The following is a 12,142-nucleotide window of genomic DNA, read 5'->3' as shown; positions in this document are numbered from 1 at the left end:
AACAAGAACAGCTTATGTTTATTATATCCTCCCTTACTTCCTTAAGGTCCCCTTTCAAAAGTCACTTTCTCAGTGAGGTTTCTAACCCTCTTTTCATATCCTCCCAACTGTGCTTAACTGTTTCTCCTTAGCACTTACACCATATAAAATATTTATATTCTACTGATTTGCTCATTGTCTCACCCACTAAAATGTAAGCTCCATGAAGACAGGGATTTATGTCAGTACTATTTATTATTTATGTCAGTACTGTTATTTATGTCATATTATTCAATATATTCCCTGAACTTCAAACAGTGCCTGGCACAGAATAGATACTCAAAAAATATTTGTTGAATGAGTGAATGAATGAATGCCCAATATGTGCCATTTTTTAAAAAGAAATATTTCAATTTATTTGTTAAGTAGAATATGAAACCGAATCTGTAGCTAGTACCAGAGAGTGGACTTAACTGTTTGGTGTTTAATGAGAGCAGCTTCTTCTACACAGGATCCCAAGAGACTTACCGAAAAAGGGGCAAAGCCCCTTATTAAGCAAATAAAACTCATGTTTCAAACAGGTTATACAAAAATTGATTTACCTCTATTTCTCTTTTTTTGATATTTAGAAAGTGCAGATTTAACAAAAAGTAGCCATAAACTTTCTATGTACAATGCCGATTATAATTCTGCAAACAACAATAGTGCTTTACACGAATTATTTAATTTGATCCTCACAAAAACCCAATGAGGTGGCATTATTTTCCCAGTTTTACAAATGAGGAGCATGAGTCTTAGAGAAGTTGAGTCTTGCCCAAGATCAAGTAGCTAGAAGTGGTGGAGCTGGAATCTCCAGTAATGTTCTTCTAGCATAAAAGCTTTTTAAATGCAGTGTTGGGACTGTGTCCTATTTCTATTACTTTCAGACTTCCTAATTTCACCTAAGAAACAGAACTCTCTAAAAAAAGATTTGTCCTGTTCCAAGACCACTGTTATTTAATTACATTCATATATGTGAATTTACTTTCACACTGTAATAATATTTAGAAGTCTCAAAGAACAAATTACTTTTAGCCACATATCTGTTCAAATTTTGATACTGATTCTTTTTCTTGGCCGCGCTGTGCGGCATGCAGGATCTTAGTTCCACAACCAGGGATGGAACCCGTGCCTGCTGCAGTGGAAGTGTGGAGTCTTAACCACTGGACTGCCAGGGAAGTCCCAATACTGATTCTTTTCTTCTTCACGTTTATGAACCTGAAAGTGAACATAGGTTCTAAAAGGGTCAAATTTTAGGCTAAAATTTCACTAGGTCCTCTCTGTTCTTTACTACTGATAAATTAAGACAGATCTCCAGTACTCCAACAACACAGGGAGTAGCAGTATCATTTTACAATACTCTTAAAGTCAATCAGTAAAATAAATATTATTTACTGAATGAGCAAATAAATACCACTTCAGCAAAATTACTGTTTAAAAGCAAAGGTCAGAATTGAAAAAAGAGAAGAAAAAGGTCACTAAATATACTAACTGTAAATACTCCTAAAATCAGATATGCTGGCTTCATAATATACAGTTATCAAAGACATCTATGGATCCATACACATTACATTCATACGCAGTAACTCACTTTAGCTTTATTTGAGATTTATCTCAAAAATCAAATTTTTGCTTTAGGACCCAAATTTTTACTTTATGTCCCAGGACTGACTAACTTTTCTATCTTTGGGGTACTTGAACTTAAGACCAGTATATTGTGGTTTGTTTGTTTGTTTTTTTGGTCACGCTGTGCAGCTTGCAGGATCTTAGTTCCCAGATTCAATCCCTGCTTGGAGACTGAATCCGGGTCACGGCAGTGAAAGCGCCAAGTCCTAACCACTGGACCACCAGGGCATTCCCAAGACCAGTATACTCTTTCTTTCTCTTTCCATTAGAGTAATGTTTAAACCTTTTACTCCCTATAATGGTTACCTTTGGTGAGCGGCTTTTTTTAATTGTCTCTTGATTTCTTTGGAGTCTTTCAATCAAGGGGATGGCAAAAGAGAATGTCTTTCCTGTTCCTGTCCGCGCTTGAGCAATTAAATCTTTTCCTTCATATACAGGACCAAAAGTCTTAACTTGAATAGGAAAGAGATATGTTACCCCTCGACCTGTAAAATGAGATTTCATTGAAATATTTACTTAAGACCAGCAATAGGAAAAACTACATTTATTTGAAAATAACATTCCTGATTCATCAACATGTGCCTAAAGATACATCACCTAACAACATTTACATTTATTCCTATCCCAAAGAGGAATTATTTAAATATTGGTCTGAGGGACTTCCCTGGTGGCACAGTGGTTAAGAATCTGCCTGCCAATGCAGGGGACACGGGTTCGAGCCCTGGTCCAGGAAGATCCCACATGCCGCGGAGCAACTAAGCCTGTGCGCCACAACTATGGAGCCTGCACTCTAGAGCCCACAAGCCACAACCACTGAAGCCCACACACCTAGAGCCCGTGCTCTGCAACAAGAGACGCCACCGCAATGAGAAGCCGGCACACCCACACGCATCAACGAAGATCCAACACAGCCAAAAATAAATAAATAAATTTATTTATTAAAAAAAAAAATTGGCCTGATCTTTTGACAAATACATATAATTCTTTAAAGTTAAAAACCGAACCGAATACCAAAAAAATGATGTAGAAATAACTGCAATGAAAAAAGCTATTTCTCTATGCTTTGTATATTCTCTTTTTGGTCAGAAAAGGCACAAGAGTTTTCTAAAATCTAGTTTTAGATTTTCAATTGCATATCCATTAAAATTCATTGTACCAGGGCTTCCCTGGCGGCACAGTGGTTAAGAATCCGCCTGTCAGTACAGAGGACACAGGTTCGAGCCCTGGTCCGGGAAGATCCCACATGCCGCGGAGCAACTAAGCCCGTGCGCCACAACTACTGAGCCTGAGCTCTAGAGCCCGTGAGCTACAACTACTGAATCCTGCGCGCCTAGAGCCTGTACTCCGCAACAAGAGAAGCCATTGCAATGAGAAGCCCGCTCACTGCACTAGAGAAAGCCGGCGTGTAGCAATGAAGACCCAACGCAGACAAAAATAAATAAAATAAATTAAAAAAAAATTCATTGTACCTTTCAGAAGCTTTATAGTCTCTTCAGAAATAGGGAAATTGGAGAAGGCTCCTTCTTTCTGTTCACGTGTTAGTGTCTGTCAAAATGAAATCAAAGGCCTAACTGATATAGTTCATATCCGACCAGGTATTTAGAATCTTTCACTCATTTACTGCTTTTAGCTCTACTAAATGAACTAACAAACCAACTTTAGTTAGTATTTGCAAAAACTGTATAGATTAACTTACAAGATAAATTAGTGGCAAATTCTTTTAATTTCAAAACTGTCTCTTCAAATAACAAGCTTAATACACTTTCCCATAATACATTTAAAAATGATTAATTCACACATAAAACTCTTTAGAAATACATTTACTACATAGATCAAAATATAATTCCACTTGACTGAATGTATTATGAAAGAGGTATTCAATAATCTAAATCATATTCAGATATAGATAATATTAATTATGAAGATTAACACAAGCCTATAAAACTGCCCCAAAAGAAGCTAAGCAATGAGGAAAGTAAATTGTTTCTAAAACTAAAAGTTAAATAAGTTGTTCTATGAATCTAAAAAGCATTTTTTATGTCATTAATACAAGGAAAAGTTCCTGTAAGCTTGAAAATTTCTCAAACATATATAGAGGTCAGCATGACATTGTCATTTAACATCTATTGAAAACTTTGTGTACTAGTCAATGCATATATAGAACAAAGACAATATATCTACTTAAAAACTTTATTACTGGTTGTTTAAAGAAGGTAGTTCCAAAACCACACACCATAACAAGTTTCAAACTAAGAACCAGATAAAAGACATAACATCAAATTCAAATTTAATCCATTTAAGCAAACCTCAATGTTATCTTTTTAAGATTAAAGAAAAAAATTTTATTAGAAAAGTACACATTTTCATTGCAGAAATTTTAGAAACCATATTAAAAGAAAGAAATTGTAAAATTATCTACAATCCAATCAGCTAAAGACACATTTGAAACACACACTCCTCTATGTACATATACATTTTTAAATGAAATAAAAACATATGTATATACTCCTTTGTAATCATTTTTTTCATTTAATAAGATAGACTGAATACCTTTCTAACATATCTATGCCCTTTAAGATCAATGCATTCTATTACATAGGTATAGCATATTTTATCAAACCAATTGCCTACTATCAGACATTTAGGATGTTTAAATTTTTCGCTATTACCAACATCACTGTGATAAGATACTGATTCATACATCTCTGTACACCTCGTGATAATCTCCTTAGGAGGATAAATTCCTAGAAGTAGAACTCCTGAACCCTTACATAATCTAAACAAAATAATAAACAGTTAAGCTTATTACAATACAGAGCACTATAGCAGGCAAAATCCCAACAGAGCAAGAAGTACACTCTGCTGCTCAGCAATACAGATTTGTAGGGCCTTATTTAGAACAACTCTCTAACATATATGCTTCCTGACAAATAGCAAACTCACAAATAAAAAAACACCATATTGTAAAGCAAGGATTCAACATTTTTTCTCAAAGCTCCCCAAAGATTACACATTAAATTAAGCTCAAATGTATTTAAATTAACAGCAACTATCAGATTCTTTAAATGTAAAGATTATTAAATACCAAGAGTTATTAAGAATATTAAAGTTCTTTTTTGTTTAAGAGCTGAGTAATTTAATGACAATTTGTAATGCCCAGATAAACCTATGAACTCTGCTAGAGGAAAAGTGCAAAAACAGGGCTTCCCTGGTGGCGCAGTGGTTGAGAGTCCGCCTGCCGATGCAGGGGACACGGGTTCGTGCCCCGGTCCGGGAAGATCCCACATGCTGCGGAGCAGCTAGGCCCGTGAGCCATGGCCACTGAGCCTGCGCGTCCGGAGCCTGTGCTCTGCAACAGGAGAGGCCACAACAGTGAAAGGCCCGCGTACCGGGGAAAAAAAAAAAAAAAAAGTGCAAGAACAAATTGAGTAAATTCTGTGCAAGAATATACCTACTCTAACAGATACTGGCAAAAGTAATGAGTCCAGGAATGAAGATTCTATACTAAGCATGTTTTCTATACCTCCCAAAAAATTAATATTCAGGAGAACAAATTTCTTCAGATCATTTTCATATGTTTCATTTCTGTTTTAAAAAAGCAAACAGCTTTAAGATTGAGTTACAGTAAGACCTAAAAATCATTGCAAGTTGCTATTGTTACAGAAGCACAAGAAACAGAAGGCAAAATATACAAAGTCAAGAGGCCTTTATGTACCCCGTTTCAGAAAGTCAGAACTTAATTCATGAGTAATGATGAGGGCTGAAATAACCATAAGAAATGCAAGTAAGTGATCATCAATAAGCATTTGGAAAATCTATTTAGGAACCCAAATGTACAGGCAAGGTTTAAACTTGACCAAGTCCCCCCCGCACCAATCTCTTCACCAAGAAAAAGGCAATATAATGAAAGAAACAAGAGACAAAGGGGAAAAGGCTCAGGTTTCAGCTGTATAGACTCCCCAGTCCAACTGAGAGTATTGGACAGTAAGCAGGAAATACTGTAGAATCAATTCTAGTTAGTCTTAAAGAATCAAATTATCCTGTATTTCAAGGATAATGTCAAATGCGAAACAAAAAGTATCCATACCTCTTCTAGTTTATTTTCACTTGATTTATGAGTAGAACTATCTAAGGATGACACTCGCTTTGATTTTTTTTCATATTCATCAATATCTCCATTTGACAGATCTTTTCTTCTTGACTTACGAGATTTAGAAAATTCATCTGAAAGTCTATTATATCCTTCCTCAGTGTCACCATTTAGTTTCTCTTTCATTTTAGTTTTTTTGGGTTTGGGAGCATCCAGGTCATCTGCAACACCATTTTCTCTTGTTTCTGATTTCTCATCTGAGTCATAATGGTGCCTTGACTTCCTTCTATCACTCTGTGGAAAAACAAAGAAGCAGTGACAAGAGGGTGACAAGAGGGTCACAAGGTTTGCTTTGCTTTTAAGACTCTAGAGAAGTTAGAGTATGACTCCCCCAACCAGCAAAGCTCAATCTACAGTAATCTTGAAAAGGTACCTGGTAGAAATCCAGACTGGTTGCTAATGCCAAGCCTAAGCTTTACCTATTGCTTTCTTTCTCAGCCCAAATCTTGCACTCTTAAGACCTGGCCTCTAGTCCCTCTTTAATCCCATTATAACATTTAAGGGAAACTGAAATAGCTTCTTTTCAGTAAAAGAATGAGAACTCAAGATTTATAAATTAAAAAACAATCAAAAACTTCTAATATCTCCAAGAAAAAAATTAATATTTACTGAGTACCTACCCAGCATTGTGTAATATGTTTTCGGCTTATCTTGTTTAAATCTTCATAACAACCCTATAAGGGAAGTACAGGTCCATAATCCCTTATCCGAAATTCCAATATCCATAAAGCTCTGAAAACCGAAAGTTTTTTTGTAATTTATTTGGAGACAAAACCTTACCTGACCTGAACTCATTTTGTGGTAAAATTTGACTTCAACTAATGTGAGACAATCTGTAATCTTTATTTATTCCACTTAGTATGAATAGTCACATTTAACATTAAGGTGTTTGATTATAGGTTCGGGGCCCCAAACCCTACTAGGGTGTTACCCTTTTAAAAACCCCAGAATTTTGAATTCGACAACATATCTAGCCCCAAGGATTTTGGATAAGGGATAGCGAACCTGTATCACCTTTGCCATTTTACAGACGAGGAAACAAGTTCTTAGAGATAAGTAACTTGCCAAAGACCCACATATGGGATTTCTTGCAAGTGAAAGTGCTAGAAATCAAGCCCTGTTTGACTTGAAAACCCATGCTCTTTTCACATCATGCTTCCCCCCTGAACTTTGATAAACAGGTTAAAGAAAAGCCCAATTGTTATACTCCTATGGAAGGATAACTATATTAGTAATCCCAGAAAATTTTTTAAAGTTTTACAAATTTAGTTAATAGAACTTTAAAAAGGGGGGAGGGGGTGGCTTTCTGCAACTTTAGTTTTGAAATGCCAACTTTTGTTTTAATATTTGCAGACAGCAAGAAATGATTTGGAAATTTAGCACTTCAAAATTACTTGGTCAAATGTTCCAAATAAATTAGATGGAAATGTTCAAAATAAATTAGATGGTAGTGACTAGTCTTGGTAAAAACAACCAGCACCAAAATTTTCACCATGATTTACACAGTTTCTACAGAATACTTTCACATACAATTTTCTCATTCATGAAATAAGAGTTGCTATGAAAACTGAATATTTGAAAATGCTTTGTAAACATTAGAGTTTTACATTAATATAAGTTATAGAGTTATATGTTACATCATTTGATCTTTAGTTAACTGAACTATCCCACATCTCCCCAAACCACTAGATTCTTCTATAGAAAAACAAGATTATTTATAGAGCAAGCCTCAGGGTTTGAATTGCTCCTGGGCCTGCACTTCAGGGAGATGAAGCAAGATAAAATGAGACCTCTAGGTTCAAGCCCAGCAATACTCAAGGTGATGAAATACATTGTTCCACATCAGATCCACAGTGCTCGACACTCTCCATCTTCTTGGCTTCCACAACACACTACATTCCCTCCTTACCCTGTTACCTCTATCTTCTTCAATGTCTCCTCTCCCTTCTCCTTCTGTGGATGCTCTTTAAGTCTCTGTTCTCTGTGTACACTTTCATACCATTTTCATGTCTTCAACATACACTTCCAGGCTTCCTTCCTAACCTGCACTCCAGTTCTGAGAACCTAAGGCCCAGCTCCATATCTTAACACATCCAAAACCAGTTACCTTCATCTGGATGCCAGACCACTATTTGAATGTCTATTTCTATTAGTTGGTACTCCAATCTGTTTCCAAATCTTTAGTTATCTTTCATAATTAAAGGAAAATCAACAAGTACCTCTGGAGAAACTACAATGTGAAAGCTACTAATTCACAAGGATATAGTGAAATGCAAGCATGGACAAAGATATGGTCATTTCCCTCAAGGATCTTTGGGAAATACTTGGGAAAGATATACTCAGGAAGAATGAGCTAACTTTACAAGGAAGGGCATAATAAATGCCAATCAAATGATAAAGATAGCACTCGAACAAGACTTCAAGGGGGAATGAGATTACTGTATGTGTACACTGGAGTGGTTATAAAAGACATAAACTAAACCTTGACAGATGGATAGGATATGGATGCAGAAGGAGGGACAAGTATTTTAGAATGAGCAAAACTTAAAATAACTGCTTGGTGATTCCACTTACATGAGTTATCTTCAGTAGTCAAATTCATAGAGACAGAAAGGAGAATGGTAGTTGCCAGGGGCTGGAGAGAGAGGGCAACCGAGGAGTTGGTGTTTAATGGGCACAGAGCTTCAGTCTGGGAGAATGAAAAGTTCTGGAGATGAATGAATATGATGTCTGCAGACCAATGTGAGTGTAGTTAATGCTACAAAAATGTATACTTTAAAATGGTTAAAATGGTAAATTTTATAGTATGTGTATTTTACCACAATAAAAAATAATAACTGCTTGGCTAGAATGGCAAGTTTACCTTGGTGATAAGGTCAGAAGGGTAGGTTCTGCTCTCTGGGACTACAGAGAATATTTTCATTCTTTTGTCAAATGTCAGCCTTCAAACACTGCTTCCTTACCCTCCAAGCTCTGTTTTCTTTTCTCTCTCTTTCTTCTTTTGAGGGATGGGGCAGGAAGTCTCTACAACTCTTCTAACAGGTTCCTTGAGAGCAAGGACCTTCCTGGTGCCCAGCAAAGAGTCTGGCATAAATTAGGCTCCATAAACATTTGTGAATTGAATGAAAATACTAACATAAAAGGCTATTACTAATACAACCCACGCGATCTCCATCACAGCCAAATCCTGGCAATTTTCGCTGTGACACTTTTCCTCAATCCTCTACTGACCCGTTATCGAGGTTTGTAAATCTAAGATCGCTTTCCCCAAGATTCTCGCATACAGGACAGAATGACGGAGAAGTTACACATATTCAAGGCAATCGTTTTTCTTAATCATCTTCTAAGACGGCCAACCAGAACCAAATGACAGGCCTCGCTGCTTAAGAAGAGGACAGAAAGAACAGATTCCGCGATGAGAACTTGAGTCTGCCCATCTCGTAGGCGCCGACAGGAAGGACGGGGACCACGAGAGGCCGGGCCCAAGCTCAGTGCTGCCCTTCTCCAGGTTAGGGGTGTGGAGGTAGTAATGGTCCCGGAGCGACCTCCCAGGGACGAGGGTGGCGCGAGGAGAGGCCCTCGGATGCTCCGGCCCGGTTGTGACAGGCCATCAGGTAGACTCCCCTCCCCGCCCAAGCCGGCGCAGCCCAAAAGGAGGCGCGGCCCGTCCTCAGCGCACCTTTTGCCTCTCCCTCCTCTGGCTCTCGGTCTCCTCCAAAGGTGCCTCCAGCTCCATAATGTCCCCCCAGAGGAGTTTCCCAGGCATCATTCGCCGCTACTGCTGCCGCCGCCTCCCTCTGGGCACGGCGGCCACAACTACCTACGGGTAGCGACAGGGTGAAACGAAGCGGGGGCAGGGCAGCCTCCCGGCCAAAGCCTGCGTCACTTCCGGGACACGCACCGCACGGCGGGGGGAAAATAATCCCGGATACTCTCCGTTTAAACTCTCTCCTTGCGACTCAGTCTCCCAGCCAATGAATGCGAGGAGTCTCGATTGGCTCACCCTTCTTCTGAAATGATTGGCTTCTAGAGTAAAACCCTGACCAATCTCCATAAAGGAGGCGCGAACTGATTAGCATAAAATGTTCGGATTTGTTTTCTCCCTCTCCCTCTCCCCCTCCCCCACTCCGAACATTTCTCTTTGCCACAGCGGAGATGCTTCGGGGCTTCCCAGCATTCACTGCTGGGGCTAGGAAGCCCCTCAACGGCGCCGGACAGCGGCCGCGCGCGCGGCGGGCTGGCAGGAGAACCTGCCCGTGGAGGGCGGGGGGGAGCGGGCGGGGCGAAGGGAGCGCCACGCGCCGCGTCGCCTTTCGACGCCGGAAGCTGCGGGCCTCGGCCCCGCCCGTTGCGGGGTGAGGCGTTAACGTCTAACAGCTTCGCCCGAGGCCAGCGGCCCTGAGTTGGTGGGAAAGGGTGTCTTGGGGTCTGGAGTGGGCTAGATGGGTTTGAGGTGAAGACTAGGCCCGGACAGCCTTCCCTCAAGTCTTAGGTTTTAGTCATGAAGTTGGTCCTTAGTTTAGTTTAGGGCCTTCCCACCCATTTGACATTAGAGGAAACTAACCCCCTAAAAGAGGGATTTACTTGTCTGAAGTCACACAGTTCGTGGCACACAGGACTAGAAAACTCAACTCCTGAATCCGAGATCAATGCTTTCCCTGCCACACCAACCTTAAAGCTTTGGGCTTACCAAAGCGTTTGGGGGGAAGATGCTCCTATGAAACATAGAATGAATGATGTTAGGAAAACCTGGAGAAACCTAGAGAAAAAACAAGCCTAAATGTCTTTGACAGATTATGTATTTGCAGTGGATAAAAGGATATTAGTTATGGGAATTAACTGGCCCTGAATTACAGCCTTGAACAAAACTGGAAACCTTTTGATAATACAAAGGACTAACTCCTGAGAATGTACCTTTCTTTTCTTACATCAATGGTGCTAGCTGGGGTGCGCTACGCTCATCCTGCTGTCTCTTGTTCCGCCTGCTCCCTTTGTGCTCCCATTCTGCCCTGCCATGCCCTGCTCTCAAGAGGCACAAGTCATCTCCCCCAGCAAATGGGCCCGGCCTGCGGAGGAGGGCGGCATGCGGCTCCGCTTTGTCCGGCTTTCGGAGCACGCCACCGCTCCGACCAAGGGGTCCGAGCGCGCCGCGGGCTATGACCTATACAGTGCCTGTGAATACACAGTACCACCTATGGAGAAAGCTCTTGTGAAAACAGACATTCAGATCGCTCTTCCTAATGGGTGCTATGGGAGAGTAGCTCCACGTTCTGGCTTGGCTGCAAAACACTTCATAGATGTAGGAGCTGGTGTCATAGATGAAGATTATAGAGGAAATGTTGGTGTTGTACTGTTTAATTTTGGCAAAGAAAAGTTCGAAGTCAAAAAGGGTGATGGAATTGCACAGCTCATTTGTGAACGTATATTTTACCCAGAAATAGAGGAAGTTCAAGTTTTAGATGACACTGAAAGGGATTCAGGAGGTTTTGGATCCACTGGAAATAATTAAAATTTATGCCAAGAACAGAAAATAAGAAAATATACTTTTTCCTTGAAAATAAAGACTTTGCTTAAAGTGAAAACAAAAAAAAGGTGCTAGCTGATTGGCTTTCATTTCAGAGCCATTTCCTTTTAACTCTTCATGATCTCTTCAACCTACTCTTGAGAACAAGAAAGCAAATGGCAATGTAGAAGCACGGGCACTTCACAAACCACTTGACAATGTCTAGCACACCAGCCTTGTAACCTGAGCATCAAACTTACGTCTTAGCAAAATTTCAGATTGCTACAAGTCCTGGAGTTTGGGGATTGGTCCTAAATAGCTGAAACCACAAATGATAAATCTGTGATTGCTACAGGCCTCCTGCATTAAGTGTGGATTGGCCTGAAGTCAGGGGCTATATGTTTATCTAAATGTTACCTTATGGATTCAATACTGTGAACAAATGGAGTGTTCAGGTGTTGATGGTGAAAAAATGCATCTCTCTCCCTAGATTATGGGAATAGCTATGCATCTCTAGATTGGTCTTTTCTAAAACCTTTTTGTCCCACTCTCTCACACCCACTCCCAATTCTACCACTGTGAAGTCTTTGTAGCCTTCAGGGTACAAAGGTACAAAGCCTTCAGGGTACAAAGGTACAAAGCCTACAGGGTACAAAGGTTCTCCTGCCAGGGTATGATGTGCATGGAAGCAGGAGTGGGTGTGGCTAAGAATGTCACAGGTATAAAACTGGGATAATAATAGGAATAGATGTTAGTATGTTGTGGTTGAAAATCAAACACAGATGAAGTTTTAGCTCCTCAAGACTATTTTTGGCATTCATTTTTATGTCGAAGGTCATACAGCA

At 39.8% G+C, this 12,142-nt stretch overlaps 2 protein-coding genes across 3 annotated transcripts in view; one reads left to right on the top strand and one right to left on the bottom strand.

Annotated features, from left to right (window-relative positions):
* Window positions 1-9,685, bottom strand: part of DDX50 (DExD-box helicase 50) — a 32,562-nt gene extending 22,877 nt beyond the window's left edge. The window contains exons 1-4 of one of the 2 annotated variants that reach the window (XM_033407607.2): window positions 9,474-9,685; window positions 5,732-6,028; window positions 3,114-3,189; window positions 1,951-2,129 (exon numbers count right to left, since the gene is read on the bottom strand). In XM_033407607.2, the coding sequence (XP_033263498.2) occupies window positions 1,951-2,129; window positions 3,114-3,189; window positions 5,732-6,028; window positions 9,474-9,563 (642 nt within the window). In that variant the 5' untranslated portion in view covers window positions 9,564-9,685. The remainder of the gene's footprint in view (window positions 1-1,950; window positions 2,130-3,113; window positions 3,190-5,731; window positions 6,029-9,473) is intronic. The other variant, XM_004280803.3, reaches the window with a different exon arrangement.
* A 920-nt stretch (window positions 9,686-10,605) lies between these two features.
* LOC101274217 (deoxyuridine 5'-triphosphate nucleotidohydrolase, mitochondrial-like) lies at window positions 10,606-11,347 on the top strand. The gene has a single exon (XM_033407543.2). The coding sequence runs from the start codon at window positions 10,809-10,811 to the stop codon at window positions 11,301-11,303; it is 495 nt and encodes a 164-aa protein (XP_033263434.1). The 5' UTR covers window positions 10,606-10,808; the 3' UTR covers window positions 11,304-11,347.
* Window positions 11,348-12,142: the final 795 nt, after the last annotated feature.

The sequence above is a fragment of the Orcinus orca genome, chromosome 14, assembly GCF_937001465.1.
Source record: "Orcinus orca chromosome 14, mOrcOrc1.1, whole genome shotgun sequence".
NCBI classification, from domain to species: domain Eukaryota; kingdom Metazoa; phylum Chordata; class Mammalia; order Artiodactyla; family Delphinidae; genus Orcinus; species Orcinus orca.
The sequence above is the reverse complement of the archived record's forward strand: the minus strand, read 5'-3'. Positions and strand labels throughout refer to the sequence as shown.